We start from the raw sequence: 14,717 nt of genomic DNA, 5'->3' as shown, positions 1-14,717 counted from the left end.
CTTGTTTAAAACACTTTAGTTTTTATATATGAAGAAAGCAGCATAAATATGCTAACTATAGCATAACTTACCAATTTTCAGATGTTTTATACTCCTGAAGAAGTTTTATACTTTATACTCCTGGGGAAGGAGAGCAGGATTCAATAATTAATCTTGGCTACTTCAATTATTTTGTACTCAGTGGAAAGCAAAAAAAAAAAAGGATTCTTTCTTTTAAAGATAAAAAACAGAACTACCTCCAAGGCATAAAAGAAAACTACAAAAATAAAAGATAATATAGTCATATTATCTTTAATAATATAAAAATAATAAATATAATAGTATTATTGACAATTTTTTATAGTGCACTTTCCAAGTGTTTCTAATTTATATATGTATGCCCAGTAAGAACCCATATTTACAGTTTCTACATCAATGGAGCTAACTAATCTCAATTCTAAATATATTTCTATGCTGTGCTTGGTTGAATCTACAGATATAGAAATACAAAGGACACTCCAAGCATCTTGCATTTTACTTATGACATGATTAAAGTGCAAAGACATTAAACAACTTTTTAAAAGTCCCACAATAAGTAGAGAAATTTGAATTCAAACTCTGTGAAAATCTTTGGTACCAAAGTTCAAACTACATGCCTACAAATTAACTGGAAAATTGTAGAGATTTTAATCAGAAAATAGGCAAAGATTATAACCAAGTAGTTCATAAAAGAAATATCATGGCCAACAAACATTAGAAATGTTCAATCTTGCTTATTTAGAAATCACAGCTCACAGCTAAAGCAATGATGTAGTGTTTCATTAATTTTTATTTGATTTTCTGCTGCTTAGTAGGAGAATCCATCCACTGATTGTAGGGACACAGATTGGGAGTTTGTGGAAGGAATTTCAACACTATAAATGAAAACTCTGACTTCACACTGTCCTTCCTCTTCTCTCTCATCCTTTCTGTGGTTTTTGGAGCTGAGCCAGGGCCTTACTCATACTTCTGAGCCAACAGGTCATGCCGCTCATCTTGACTAAAGCACATTCCACTTTGGGAAATTGATCAAAGAAACAGAATGCATATGTAATATTCGTTTCAGCCTTGTTTAGGAGTTAAAAATGAAAGAACCTAGATATTCAAGAATAGAAAATTCCTTAATTTATTAAATATTACATAGTACTTACATATGGCAAGTGACTTTTGGTTAATAGGAAATTATGTTCACCATATATGTGCATAACATGGGCTATATACATTTTGATAGGAGTGGTTACATTTACGTGCATGTATGCATTATACACACTCAGAATGAAGAAGAAAAACTTTAGAAGCACATATACTCAAGAGCAATTACCTTTGGATGGGTAAAGTATTGGTGGGAAGAATGGTCCTCTTCATGTTTATTCCTTTATTGTATAATCATCAAAATCATACATAAATTGAACACTTAGTTGCAGTTTCTAGCAGAGTGCTGTAGCAGTCATGATGGGGAAGGCACTATGTGAGAGGAATTGAGTTTAATTGTTAAACTAAAGTATGAAAAAGACAATGTGAATGTAAACAGGCAAACGAGGGACATAGGATGATAATATTAGCAAAATTATGAATCAGGAAGCTAGAAAAATGGCTAAGTAATTAAGATGACACACAGAATTCACACAGTTTTCAGCACCCACTTGGCAGCTCATAGTTGCCCATAATCCACCTCCAGGAAATTGAAGACTCTCCACAGATATGTTTCCACACATATATCATGTAATAAAATAAGATTTTATAAAATTTAAATAAGAACCTTGTAATAATATGCATGTTTTATTAATCAATAATAAATTGTCATATTAAGAACTAGGAACTCTGTGTTTGCTTTGTTCTATTCTAGTTTGTTTGGGCTCTTTTGGCATGTTTGCTTTCTAAAAAAAGAGCTGGATGGGAGCAGAGGTGGAGGAATATAAAGGAGGGGAGATTATCAGAATTTACTTTATGAAAAAATGATTCTCAAAAAAAAAGAACCAGGAATGGCTAAAATAAAAATAAAAAGCTTGCGAAAAATGTTACAAAGATAGTGTGGTGAGAACAGAGAGGAGAGAAAGAAAAGGGGAGAGGAGAAAGAGGGAAGGGAAAAAGAGGAGAGGCATGGGAGAGACCAAGGAGAGAAAGAATAGAAAGAAGAGGGAGGAGAAAGGAAAAAAGAGAGGGGGAGGAGATGGAAGACGAGAGAGGAGAGATGAGAAAAGAAAGGAGAAAGGACGGAAGGAAAGAAAGGGCCGAGGGAGAGATTAAAGGGAATAGAGTAGCCAGTGACTCCATGAAATTCGTAGGCAAATGGATGGAACTAGAAGCTATCATACTGAGTGAGGTAACACAGTCACAAAAGAACACACATGGTATGCACTCACTGATAAGTGGATACTAGCCCAAAAGTGAATACCCAAGAAACAATTCACAGACCACATTAACTTCAAAAGGAAAAAAGACCAAAATGTGGATGTTTCAGTCCTTAGAAGGGAAAACAAAATACTCATAAGAGGAAATACAGGTACAAAGAGTGGAGCAGAGACAGAAGGAAAGGTCATCCAGGGACTGACCCACCTGGAGATCCATCCCATATGCAGTCACCAAACCCAGTCACTATTGCTGATGCCAAGAAGTGCTTGTTGACAGGAGCCTGACATAGATGTCTCCTGAGAGGCTCTGCCAGATACAGATACTCACTGATACAGATGAGGATGCTTGCAGCCAACCATCAGACAGAGCATGGGGTCCCCAATGTAGGAGCTACATTCAGAAAGAACTGAAGGAACTGAAAGGATTTGCAACCCCATAGGAAGAACAACAACATTAACCAAACAACCCCCCCCCAGAGCTCCCAGGGACTAAAACAGCAACCAATAAGTGCACATGGAGGGACCCATGGCTCCAGCCGCATATGCAGCAGAGGATGGCATTGTCTGGCATCAGTAGGAGGAGAAGTTCTTGGTCCTGTGAAGGCTGTTTTCCCCAGTGTAGGGAAATGCCAGGGTGATGAGGTGGGAGTGGGTGGGTGGGAGTCGGAGCATCTTCATAGAAGCAGGGGGAAGGGGGAGGGGGAGGGGAAGGGGATAACATTTGGAGTGTAAATACAGAGAATATCCAATAAAAATTGAAAACAAAAGAAAATTAAAAAGTAGCCAAGTGCCATCTTTAAAACTGAGAAGGACAGTGCTGAGAAAAAGTGCTCAGCAATGAGACAGAAGGGCCCATGGCTGGAGAACTTACTCAGCTGAACAGCAAGACACGGGGGTTAATATGACGATACACTATCTATCGTCTATGTCGTCAGAGTTTCTGAAGGACAGGTGAAATAAGATAGACCTGAAAGGGAATTCAAAACAATAATGGCTGAAATGCTTGAAATTTGGCACAAAGACCTAAAGCTTCGGTCGGTAACCTCAGCTAATCACCAAGAGGATACTAGGGAGATACCAGACTTTAGCTACAGAAAGCAGATATTGAGGTCAGCCAAAGGAAACTTGCACCTTCCTTGCAGAAGAGCAGTCCGAACCCAGGCGGGCAGGAAGTACCGGCTCCGAGCTGTCAGCTATGGGAAATGAACCGTCAGACTAACAGTCTGTGTCCAGTGAAAGACAAAGTCAGTAAACACTTAGATGACAAAAACTAAGGGACCTCTGACCACAAGACTACCTCAAAAGAATTTCTTTGTGAGCAAATTAATTATTAAAAAAATCAAGAAAGAAAGAATATGATAAGCAGAAATACAGGTAAATAGTAGGTGTGTGTAGGAGGGGAACTGGGGTGGCCACCAGAAAGTTCCAGATGCCAGGGACCCAAGAGGTTCTCAGGACCCAACAAGGAGGACATTAGCCAAAATATCGAACAAAGGGGAGACCCTGTAGAGCCCATATCCAATGGATAGGCACAGCTCCCAGTCAAGGCGTGGGGCCACCCGCCCACCTCAAAAACGTTAATCCAGAATTTCTTTTTTCAAGAGGAAATATAGGTACAAAAAGTGGAGCAGAGACTGAAGGAAAGGTCATCCAGAGCCTGCCCCACCTAGGAATCCATTCCATCTGCTGACACCAAACCCAGACACTATTGCAACGCCAAGAAGCTCTTACTGACAGGAGCCCAGTACAGCTGTCCCCTAAGAGGCTATGCCAGAGCCTGACCAATACAGATGCAGATGTTCACAGCTAAACATTGGACTAAGCATAGGGACCCCAATGGAGAAGGTAGGGCAAGGACTGTAGGAGCTAAAAGGATTTGCAACCTTGTAGGAAGAACAATAATATCAACCAACCACACAACCCCCAAGCTCCCAGGGACTAAATTACCAACCAAAGAGTACACAGGGGACACCATGGCTCCAGCTGGACATGTAGCAGAGGATGGCAGTGTCTGGCATCAGTGGCAGGGGAGCCCCTTGGTCCTGTGGAGGCTCGATGACCCAGGATAGGGGAGCGCTAAGCCACTGAGGCAGGAGTGGGTGAACAGGTAGGGGAACACCCTCCTAGAGGCAGGGGGAGAGAGGAGGAAATAGGAGGCTTGTGGGGGGGGGGGACCGGGAAGGGGGATAACATTTGAAATGTAAATAAATAAAATAACCAATAATAAATAAATAATACTTGATTGGTAAGGCAAAGATTGTGTAACACTGATGCTTTTATAGGAACTATCTAAAGCAGTTATAAATGTGAGACAAGAGAGATACGGAGAGGAAGAAGGTTTCTGAGTTTCCCTTAGACTAGGTGAGAAACTAGACCAGTGCTACATCCTGCACATGCAGTCCACACAGACCCTTCCACAGCTATTCAAAGGGGCACATTCGGAAGTTCTGCAGAAGGTCGTGTATTACGGGGGGCCAGCCTGTGATCCCAGCACACAAAAGTGTTGGGTAGAGAAGATTGTGAGTTTGAGGTCAGCCTGAGTTATATAGCAAGACTCGGCCGAAGGAAGAAAGAAAAAAGGAAAAAGGCAGAGAGAGGAAGAAGAAAGGAAGAAGCCTGACAACCTAGGTTCCATCCCTGAACCCCACGTGATGGAAAGTAAGAACGAACTCCTTCAGCTTTCCTCCAGCTCACACCACACACACACACCCACACACACATATACCCCACCCCAAAGACACCAAACACACCACACACACCATACACCCACACACACATATACCCCACCCCAAAGACACCAAACACACCACACACACACACACACACACATGCCTCACACACACGCACCACACACATATACCACACACACATACCACACATACACATACTAGCACATACAACACACACACACAACACAAACACTAATAAGGTAATTTTAAAATCTTAAAAAGTAACCTATAAAAGAGGAAACAGCCCCACACAAGAAGAGAGGCAATGATAAAGACGACAGAAACTAATGGAATTTAAGCAGAAATGTGACAGAAAAGAACTGGTCCTTTAAATGAACAAGACCTTGACAAGCCTCTCACAAGAATGAGATTGTGCATGAGGAAGGAGATGGGTGCCACAGAATCAGCACTGAAGAGGTGGGAGGTGGTCCAGCTCGGGAGCCTGTGCTTTATTCTCACACCCACACTTTTAAGGGGGACAGGTACTCTCAGCACCCTGGGGGGCAGAGACAGGTAGAACCCTAGGCCTCACTGACCAAGCCAATCTACCGACCATGGCAAGCTCCAGGTCAGACACCCTGTTGGAAATGGGGGGAGGGGGCAGTATATGAGGCACCACACTTGAAGGTGCCCTAGGGGGTAAGCACACATGTGGACCTGCATACACACACATGCGCAAGAACACACACAGAAAGAAAACCACATCGAGTGCAAATACAGTGTTACAGAAGATCATTTCCCTGTGCAATAGAGTGTTTTCACGCCCCTTTAGCTTAGTCTGTATCTCAGAGGTTTATCTTCCCACCCTTCCTAGTGCAGCTCCTCGCATGTCTCAGCCAGCCCTCTGCAATGCATGGCTCCTTTCCTCATTGCTGTATGTCTGCTCGCTGTTCCAAGTTTGTGTTTATGTACAAAAAAAACTGAATCCAACATTTTAAGCAGCCAAAAGGGATTTCCTAGGTCATGTGGTTCAACAGCACAATTTCATCAAAATTTAAAGCGATGTCTCCGGTTCTGTGCTGCGACCCTTACACAGTTCTTCGTGTCCTGGTGACCCCCCACCATAAAATTCATACGGTGACCCCCCACCATAAAATCTAGTGATTCTGCCACTGCTGTTAGTTGTGATGTAGATATCTGGATACCTGATATGTGACACCAAAGAGTTACAACCCGCAGGTTAAAAACCATGGGTTTAAAGAAGGATTAACACCAGTTCTGCAGTGTCTTCTAGAAAATGAGAAAATAATTCATAGTTCATTTTATGAAGCTACTATTGGCAGGATACCAAAATCAGCCAAAGAGAAAACCAAAATAAAAAATATCAAAAAATTTTGTCCTATTAGCAAATAGAATTCAATACTAAATTTTAAAAAGAATTATGAATCACCTCTTGGCATTGGGTCTCATTTTAACAATTCAGCAACGATTCAGTGCCCTTAACAAGCAACGTGATGCTCAATGTTTGCAAGATAGAGAAGAAAACTCACATTGTGACACTAATTGGCACAAATATTGTCAAGATTAAGTATTTGTGGTTTAAGAACTATCAGAAGGAATGGAGGGGCCTCGTGCAGCTTAGTGGCATTGGCACTTACCACTCACACAGACTTCTGTGCCAGGAGTTCCTGCTACAGCCACTAGACAAGAAAAGGGAAGCACTTAGCATCTGTTTGTGAAAGGGGCGTTATCTGTGTGTAATATCTCAAGGAACTTGCTTTTAAACTTAACAAACAAGTCCTTCCAGGTATCAGAATATACGACAATATAAAAATAATTATATATATATATATATATATATATATATATATATATATATATATAAATGAACATGTGACTTCTAAAAGTACATATATAAAAACACTTTGAACTTCTCAAAAAATGAAGTCCCTATCTGTAACTCTACAAAAACATACACAGAGCTTGGAGTCGAGAATAACAAGACCAGCAAAAACCAATGTATGAATGAATGGGGAAGATAAATGTGTGTGTGGCTTGGAAACGCAAGACACTGGCTCCTTCCAGCTCAGTGTCTGGGCTCGACACAGATTCCTCCTTCGAGCTCAGTGTCTGGGCTCAACACAGATTCCTAGCAAAACCTCCACAGAATTGTTAGAGACCTAATTAAGGCTAATGTAAATTTTTATTTAAAATGTACTGAAACATCAAAAACAATTTAGCAAAGGGAACTGGCCTACTGATTCCGAGAACATTTATAGTTTCTGAAGCTACAGCAACGTATTATGTATAGGGTTGGAGAGGGAAAAGACACATCTGTGGAACTGAGTGGACCCACACAGATATACTGAACTGCCTTCTTGAAGAACAAAAATGCTGAAATTTATCCCTTATACACAGATTACTTTAAAAGTAGAGCATGGTCTTCTATACACAACAAAGACTACAAAATATTTACATAAAAATCTTCAGATATAAGGCTAAGCTAAGAATTCTTGGACTTGATGCCAAAAATACGATTTATAAAAGGGGAAATATGGTAAGTTGGACTTAAAATGTTTGCTTTGCCGACACCCTGTGTAAAAAGGAGTCAGGCACGGTAACTCATGCCTATAGTCCCCACGCTTGGGAATACTGCTCTGAATAAAGGATTAGCCTGGGCTACCAAGTGAATACCACCCCATCCAGGGCTATATTATAATTCTGTCTCCAAAACACAAAACAACACAAAAGCATATTTAAAATACCATGAAAGGAGTTAGAGAAATGGCTCAATGGTTAAACACTGGCAGGACTAGGTGCAGTTCCTAGCAACCACATGGCAGCTCACAACCATCTGTAATTAAAGTTCCAAAAGATTATTCTAGCCTCTGAGGCAGCAGATAGACTAGTGTGCACAAACATGTACATGGAAAGCACCCATACACATATTTTTTTAATTTAAGTATTGTAAAATAGAAAAATATTGACAAACCACACCAACAAAATACTATTTTTTTTTGCTTATTTTATTTTTACACTCAAGATTTTATTCCCCTCCCAGTTTACCCTCCTACTGTTTCACATCCTATATCTCCTCCCCATCCCTGTCTCCAAGAGGATCCCCACCCCACACACCCTGCCAGACCTCTAAAATCCCCAGGGCCTCCAGTCTCTTGAGGGTTAGGTGCATCTTCTCTGACTGACCCCAGCCCCAGCAGTCCTCTGCTGTATATGTCGCAGGACATCTGGGTTGTTTCCAGCTTCTGGCTATCACAAATAGGGCCACTATGAGCATAGTGGAGCATGCACCCCTGTGGCATAGTGGGGCATCTTTTGGGTATTATTTCCAAGGTATTGCTGGGTCGTTAGGTAAATCTATTTCCAATTTTCTGAGGAACCTCCAAATTGATTTCCAGAGTAGTTGTACCAGTTTGCAATCCCACCAATGGAGGAGTGTTCCTCTTTCTCCGCAGCCTCGACAACATGTGTTGTCACCTGAGTTTTTGATCTTAGCCATTCTGATTGGCATAAGGTGGAATTCCAGGTTTTGCTTTGCATTTCTCTGATCGCTAAGGACTTTGAGCATTTCTTTAGGGGCTTCTCAGGCATTCGAGATTCCTTTGTTGTGAATTCTCAGTTTAGTTCTATACCCCATGTTTTTAAATTGGGTTGTTTGGTATTTTCGTGGTTAGCTTCTTGAGTTCTTTATATATTTTGGCTATCAGCCCTCTGGGGAATGTGGGGTTGGTGAAGTTTTTTTCCCAGTCTGTAGGTTGCCAATGTGTCTTACTGACTATGTCCTTTGCCTTAAAGAACCTTTCCAGTTTCATGAGGTCCCATTTATAAATTCTTGATCATAGAGCGTGAGCCATTAGAGTTCTGTTTAGAAAATTTCCCCCTGTGCCAATGAGTTCAAGGCTTTTTCCCACTTTCTCTTCTATTAGATTCAGTGTGTCTGGTTTTATGGTCAGGTTCTTGATCCACTTGGACATGAGCTTTGGGCAGGGTGACAAATATGGGTCTATGTTCATTTTTCTACATACAGCCAGACAGTTAGACCAGCACCATTTATTGAAGAGGCTTTCTCTTTTCCACTGTATATTTTTGGCTACTTTGTCAAAGATCAAGTGTGTGTCAAGTGTGTGGTTTTATTTCTGGGTCTTCAATTCTATTCCATTAATCTACCTGCCTGTCTCTGTACCAATAGCATGCAGTTTTTATATGACTATAGCTCTGTGGTAGAGTTTGAGGTCAGGGATAGAGATTCCCCCCATCTGTTCTTTTATTGCTGAGAATTGTTTTTGCTGTTCTGGGTTTTTTGCCTTTCCAGATGAATTTGAGGATTAATTTTTCCATGTCTTTGAAGAATTGTGTTGGGATTTTGATGGGGCTTGTGTTGAATCTGTAGATCACCTTTAGTAGGACGGCCATTTTTACTATATTAATTCTGCCAATCCATGAGCATGAGAGGTCTCTCGATTTTTCTGAGATCTTCGATTTCTTTGTTGAGAGACTTGAAATTATTGTCATACAGATCTTTCACTTGTTTGGTTAGTGTTACCTCAAGATATTTTATATTATTTGTGGCTATTGTGAAGAAAGTTGTTTCCCTAATGTCTTTTTCAGCCTGGTTATCATGTATATAGAGGAAGGCTACTGCTTTGAATTAATTTTATATCCAGCCACTTTGCTGAAGTTGTTTATCCGCTGGAGAAGTTCTCTGATGGAATTTTTGGAGTAGCTATGTATACTACCATATCATCTGCAAATAGTGATACCTTTATTTCTTCTTTGCCAATTTATATCCCCTTGACCTCTGTGTGTTGTCTTACTGTTCTAGCTAGCATTTTGAGTACTATATTGAATAGATATGGGAAGAGTGGGCATCCTTGTCTTGTCCCTGATTTTAATGGGATTGCTTCAAGTTTCTCACCACTTAATTTCATATTAGCTGTTGGTTTGCAGTTAATTGCTTTTATTATATTTAGGTATGGGCCTTGAATTCCTGATCTCTCCACTACTTTTAACATGAAGGGGTGTTGTATTATGTTAAATACTTTTTCTGAATCTAAGGAGGTGATCATGTGATTTTTTTTTCCTTTGAGTTTGTTTATGTAGTGAATTACATTAATGGATTTTCTTATATTGGACCAACCTTGCATCCCTGGGTTGAAGCCTACTTGACCATAGTAAATGATGGTTTTGATGTGTTCTTGGATTCAGTTAGCAAGAATTTTATTACAACATACTATTATATTGATTAAAGAACCCTCAATGGCTAGAGAGGTGGTTTATCAATAAAATGTTCGCAGTAAAGTGCAAGCAGAAAGGCCTAAAAAGTCTGTTGGCATCTCTGTAATACTAGTGTTGGAAAAAAAGACATAAGAATCTCTGTGGCTTTCTGTATAACTAAAATACTCTAATATAATAAACACAGTACATTTTTATAGCACAGTAAAAACCTAGAGACCCTGTAAGTCAATGGTTCTCAACCTTCCTAATGTTGTGACCCTTTAATACAGCTCTGCATGTTGTGGGGATCCCCCAGCCATAAAGTTTTTGTTATTACATTATAATTGTAATTTCACACCCTATTAAAAAATGGGGTACAGAGCTAAACAAAACGTTCTCAATTGAGGAATATGGAATGGGTGAGAAACATCTAAGGAAGTGCTCAACATCCTTAGCCATCAGGGAAATGCAAATCAAAACAATTCTGAGATTCCACCTCACACCAGTCAGATTGGCCAAGATCCAAAACTCAGATGACAGCAGATGCTGGCGAGGTTGTGGAGAAAGAGGAACATTTCTCCACTGTTGGTGGGGTTGTAAACTGATGCAACCACTCTGGAAATCAGTCTGGCGATTCCTCAGAAAATTGGACATAGTACTACCTGAAGACCCAGTTATTCCACTTCTGGGCATATACCCCAGAGATGCTCCAATATACAACAAAGATACATGCACCACAATGTTCATAGCAGCTCTATTTATAATAGCCAGAAGCTGGAAAGAACCCAGATGTCCTTCAGTAGATGAATGGATATAAAAATTGTGGTACATTTACACAATGGAGTACTACTCAGCTATCAGAAACAATGACTTAACCAAATTCTTAAGAAAATGTATGCATCTAGAGAATATCATCCTGAGTGAGATAACCCAGTCACAAAAGAACAGACATAATATGCAGTCACTGATAGTGTGATGCTAACCCCAGAGGCTCGGACTGCCCCAGAAACAACTCACAGACTGTGTGAAGCTCAAGAAAAAAAAGAAAAGAAAACAAAACAAAACAAAACAAAAAAAAAAAACCATTATGCTCAATCCTTACACACCAAGAAAATGTTGACTAATTCCGGGTTACATCCTGTTTTACATGTACTTTTTGCTCATTGTAACTAGTAAGACCTTAATGCAGAGTATCAAACCTTAAAAAAAAAAGAAAAAAAAAAAAAAAAACCCAAGCACTGACAAAAATGTATTTGTATACATTTATGCAAAAATGTTTAAATTTTTTTTATCTTTGTCTTTTAAAATAAAGTTTAAAAAAATAATTGTAATTTTGCTACTGTTATGACTTATAATGCAAATATCTCATATGGAGGCTATGTAATATGTGAGCCTTGTGAGAGTTTTTCAACCCCTAGGAGGGTTGTGACCCACAGGTTGAGAATTACTGTTCTAAGTCTATGTCGATTACATATATAAGAAGGTGAGCCCTAGAGTGATTCCAAGTTCAGAGATTCTGTCTTAAAATACAAATAATGTGGAGAAAAACTGAGGAAGACACCTAATGTCACCTCTAGCCCCCAGATGTGTCTGTACACAAATGCATGACATTCCATACTGATGGCCTGAATATGCTTGACCCAGGGGGTGGCACTATTAGGAGGTGTGGCCTTGTTGGAGTAGGTGTGTCACTGTGGGCATGGGCTTTTAGACCCTCATCCTAGCTGCCTGGAAGCCAGTCTTCTCCTATCGTCCTTCAGATGAAGATGTAGAACTCTCAGCTCCTCCTGAACCAAGCCTGCCTGGATGCTGCCATGCTTCTGCCTTGATGACAATGGACTGAACCTCTGAACCTGTAAGCCAGCCCCCAATTAAATGTTGTTCTTATATAAAAGGTGCCTTGGTCATGGTGTCTGTCCACAGCAGGAAAACCCTAAGACATCTACACATACACACACACATGGACATGTATACTCACACAGAGAAAGGGGAGGAAGAGAACCCTCAAATTCAACACTCAAAAAACTTTCAGGGCTACTAAGACAGCTCAGCAGTTAACAGGTCTATTCAAGCCACCCCAGCATGGACAGCTCTTGCATAGGACCTATCTGTTCCCAGCACTCACACTGGACAGTTTACAGCCACCTGCAGTCCCTCTTCTGACCTCCAAAGACACCTGTACTCACCCCACATAACCCTCACAGATACACAGGATACATAGAATTTAAAATAAATTTTCAGGAGAAGAAAAGAAAAGCATGTCATTAGAAATCAAGCAAAAGACAAGAATAGAGATCTAACTAAACAATACACAGCGGCACATAACCACATGTGTTAGCATGATGCAAGCTGAATTCACGATAAGCTGTCACTGCATACCTATCAGAGTTGCTAACTCGAACATGCAACAAGAACACCATGTGCCTGTGAGGATGCAGACAGTGGGGTATTTACATATTGCTGATGGGAACGTAATATGTGGAAACCACGCTGAAAACAGAATGATAGTTTCTAAAGCACATGTCAGAAGCTGGGTATGATAACACTGCCCTGTATTCCCAGCACTTGGTGGGGGCAGAATTAGAAGGATTATGAATTCAAGACTATCCCAGACAACATAAGCAAGAGTGTGTTTCAAAAACAAAACAAGAATATATATATATATATATATATATATATATATATATATATATATATATATATATATATATACATACATACATACATATATATGACTACCATTTAACCAGCAACCACTTTCCTAGAGTGTAATCCCAGTGAAACAAGAGCAGGTTCACACAAAATCCTGCCTACAAATGCTTGTTCAACTTTATCTGACACGCCTGTATGCTGGAAATAAATGATCCACAGGTCCTTCAGTGAATAAATCATAAACTGCAGTGTATCCAGGCCACTGACTACTAGTCAAATAAAAAAAGAAACAAAGAAGAGAGGAGAAGAGAAAAGAAGAAAACAATGAACCCTGAAGAATTATACTGGTTGGGGAGACAAATAAATTCCAAAAGTCTGCACACTGTGATTCCATTTACAGAGCATTATTGAAATAACAGAATGACAATTTGAATGAAAAGTTAATGTTTTCCAGGAGTTGAGGAGTCAAGAGAGGAGAGAAGTGGGCACTGCCACACCACGGGAGGGCATGGCTTTGTGTGACACCTGCACCAGTGCAGTTTGTCCACTATGCTATTTCACTGCAGCTTTACAAAATGTCACATCTAGAGGGAACCAGATGAAGGGAGAGAGATGAGAATCTATCTCTATCCTTCTAAATGCACACAATGCTACAATTACTTTATAATTTAAAATTTTAATGAAACTTCAGCTAAAATTCCCTGGCTAAATTGAATTCTAAGAAAAATAGACTGCTAAGTAGCTACAATTAATGATTCGAAACTCTACCTCTCTTAAGAGAAACTTCTATCTCCTGGGTCCATTGACCCCCTTTACTAATAGTCTTAAAAAGAAAACTACTTATATCATGTATAATACAACTAATTTAATGGGATAAACTAAATTTTTATGACAAAGCATAGATGGTAAGTCAGTGAGTCCTGAAGAAGGTATCCAGATGTCCACATCCTCTAGACATTTAGAACAGGACTGAAGTACAGCCAAACACTTAGAACCAGGGATGAAGACATCCCTCATCTTCATGACGATGAGGGTAAAGTCCTAATGGGCAATGAGCTTACCCAAGGGAAACTATACAGTCTGCATTATGACATCATACCTAGGGCCACAAAGTAGGTACACCGAGGCAAAAACTCATACATCTCATTTCTTTTCTAGACTTATTCCAACTGTTTGCATAAATAAAAGAAGATACAGTACACCTTGGACACCAACCAGAAATCTCCCTTTTAAAACACAAAGGAATCTTATGACAGATACCTCCAAATGGCTCCAGTCTCTGCCCCGGGAGTCATTTGAAAGTTTGTCACCACCTCTTTGCGATCTTCAGAAGAGGACAAAACTCTTTGAACTCTGGGCCAACAGGGCTAAAGATGTGCGGCTTGCCACCAGCAGAGGGGAGACTGTTTCCTCAAGTTCTAAAATGGATGCAAATGCCATCAGAGGTAACAGTCTTCTTCAGCCTAAAAATTCCACCATGAGGAGCTTTGAGCAGAGAATTTCTTATCTAACCAAAAGCAGCAAGAAACCCGGTGAGAGTGACAGCCTGCTCACCTTCCAGCTGAAGTTCCACAGGAACAGTTAACTGAGCTGGAAGATCCTCCAAGAACTCTGGCTGAGCAAGATGTGCTGACAATAAAAATACAGCAGCCCCTTCCCAACCCTCCCCCTCCCTCTTCACATGCATTTGTGGTTACATCTACAAATCCCAGCTTCCTTAGAGGAAACATCGTTCAGAGATTTAAAAATCTAGAGAAAATATAGAAAAAGTCTTTAAAACATCTATTTAATTTGT

At 40.1% G+C, this 14,717-nt stretch overlaps 1 protein-coding gene across 1 annotated transcript in view; it reads left to right on the top strand.

Annotated features, from left to right (window-relative positions):
* The window catches only part of AGBL3 (AGBL carboxypeptidase 3), a gene marked incomplete at its 3' end in the record, with an annotated part of 95,681 nt that extends 81,174 nt beyond the window's left edge, over positions 1 to 14,507 (top strand). The window contains exon 19 of the mRNA XM_080931799.1: positions 14,081 to 14,507. Within this exon, the coding sequence (XP_080787925.1) occupies positions 14,081 to 14,507 (427 nt within the window). The remainder of the gene's footprint in view (positions 1 to 14,080) is intronic.
* Positions 14,508 to 14,717: the final 210 nt, after the last annotated feature.

Source organism: Micromys minutus (assembly GCF_963924665.1).
Source record: "Micromys minutus genome assembly, chromosome: 18".
NCBI classification, from domain to species: Eukaryota; Metazoa; Chordata; class Mammalia; order Rodentia; family Muridae; genus Micromys; species Micromys minutus.
Note: the sequence above shows the minus strand (reverse complement) of the source record. Positions and strands in the feature narration are given on the sequence as shown.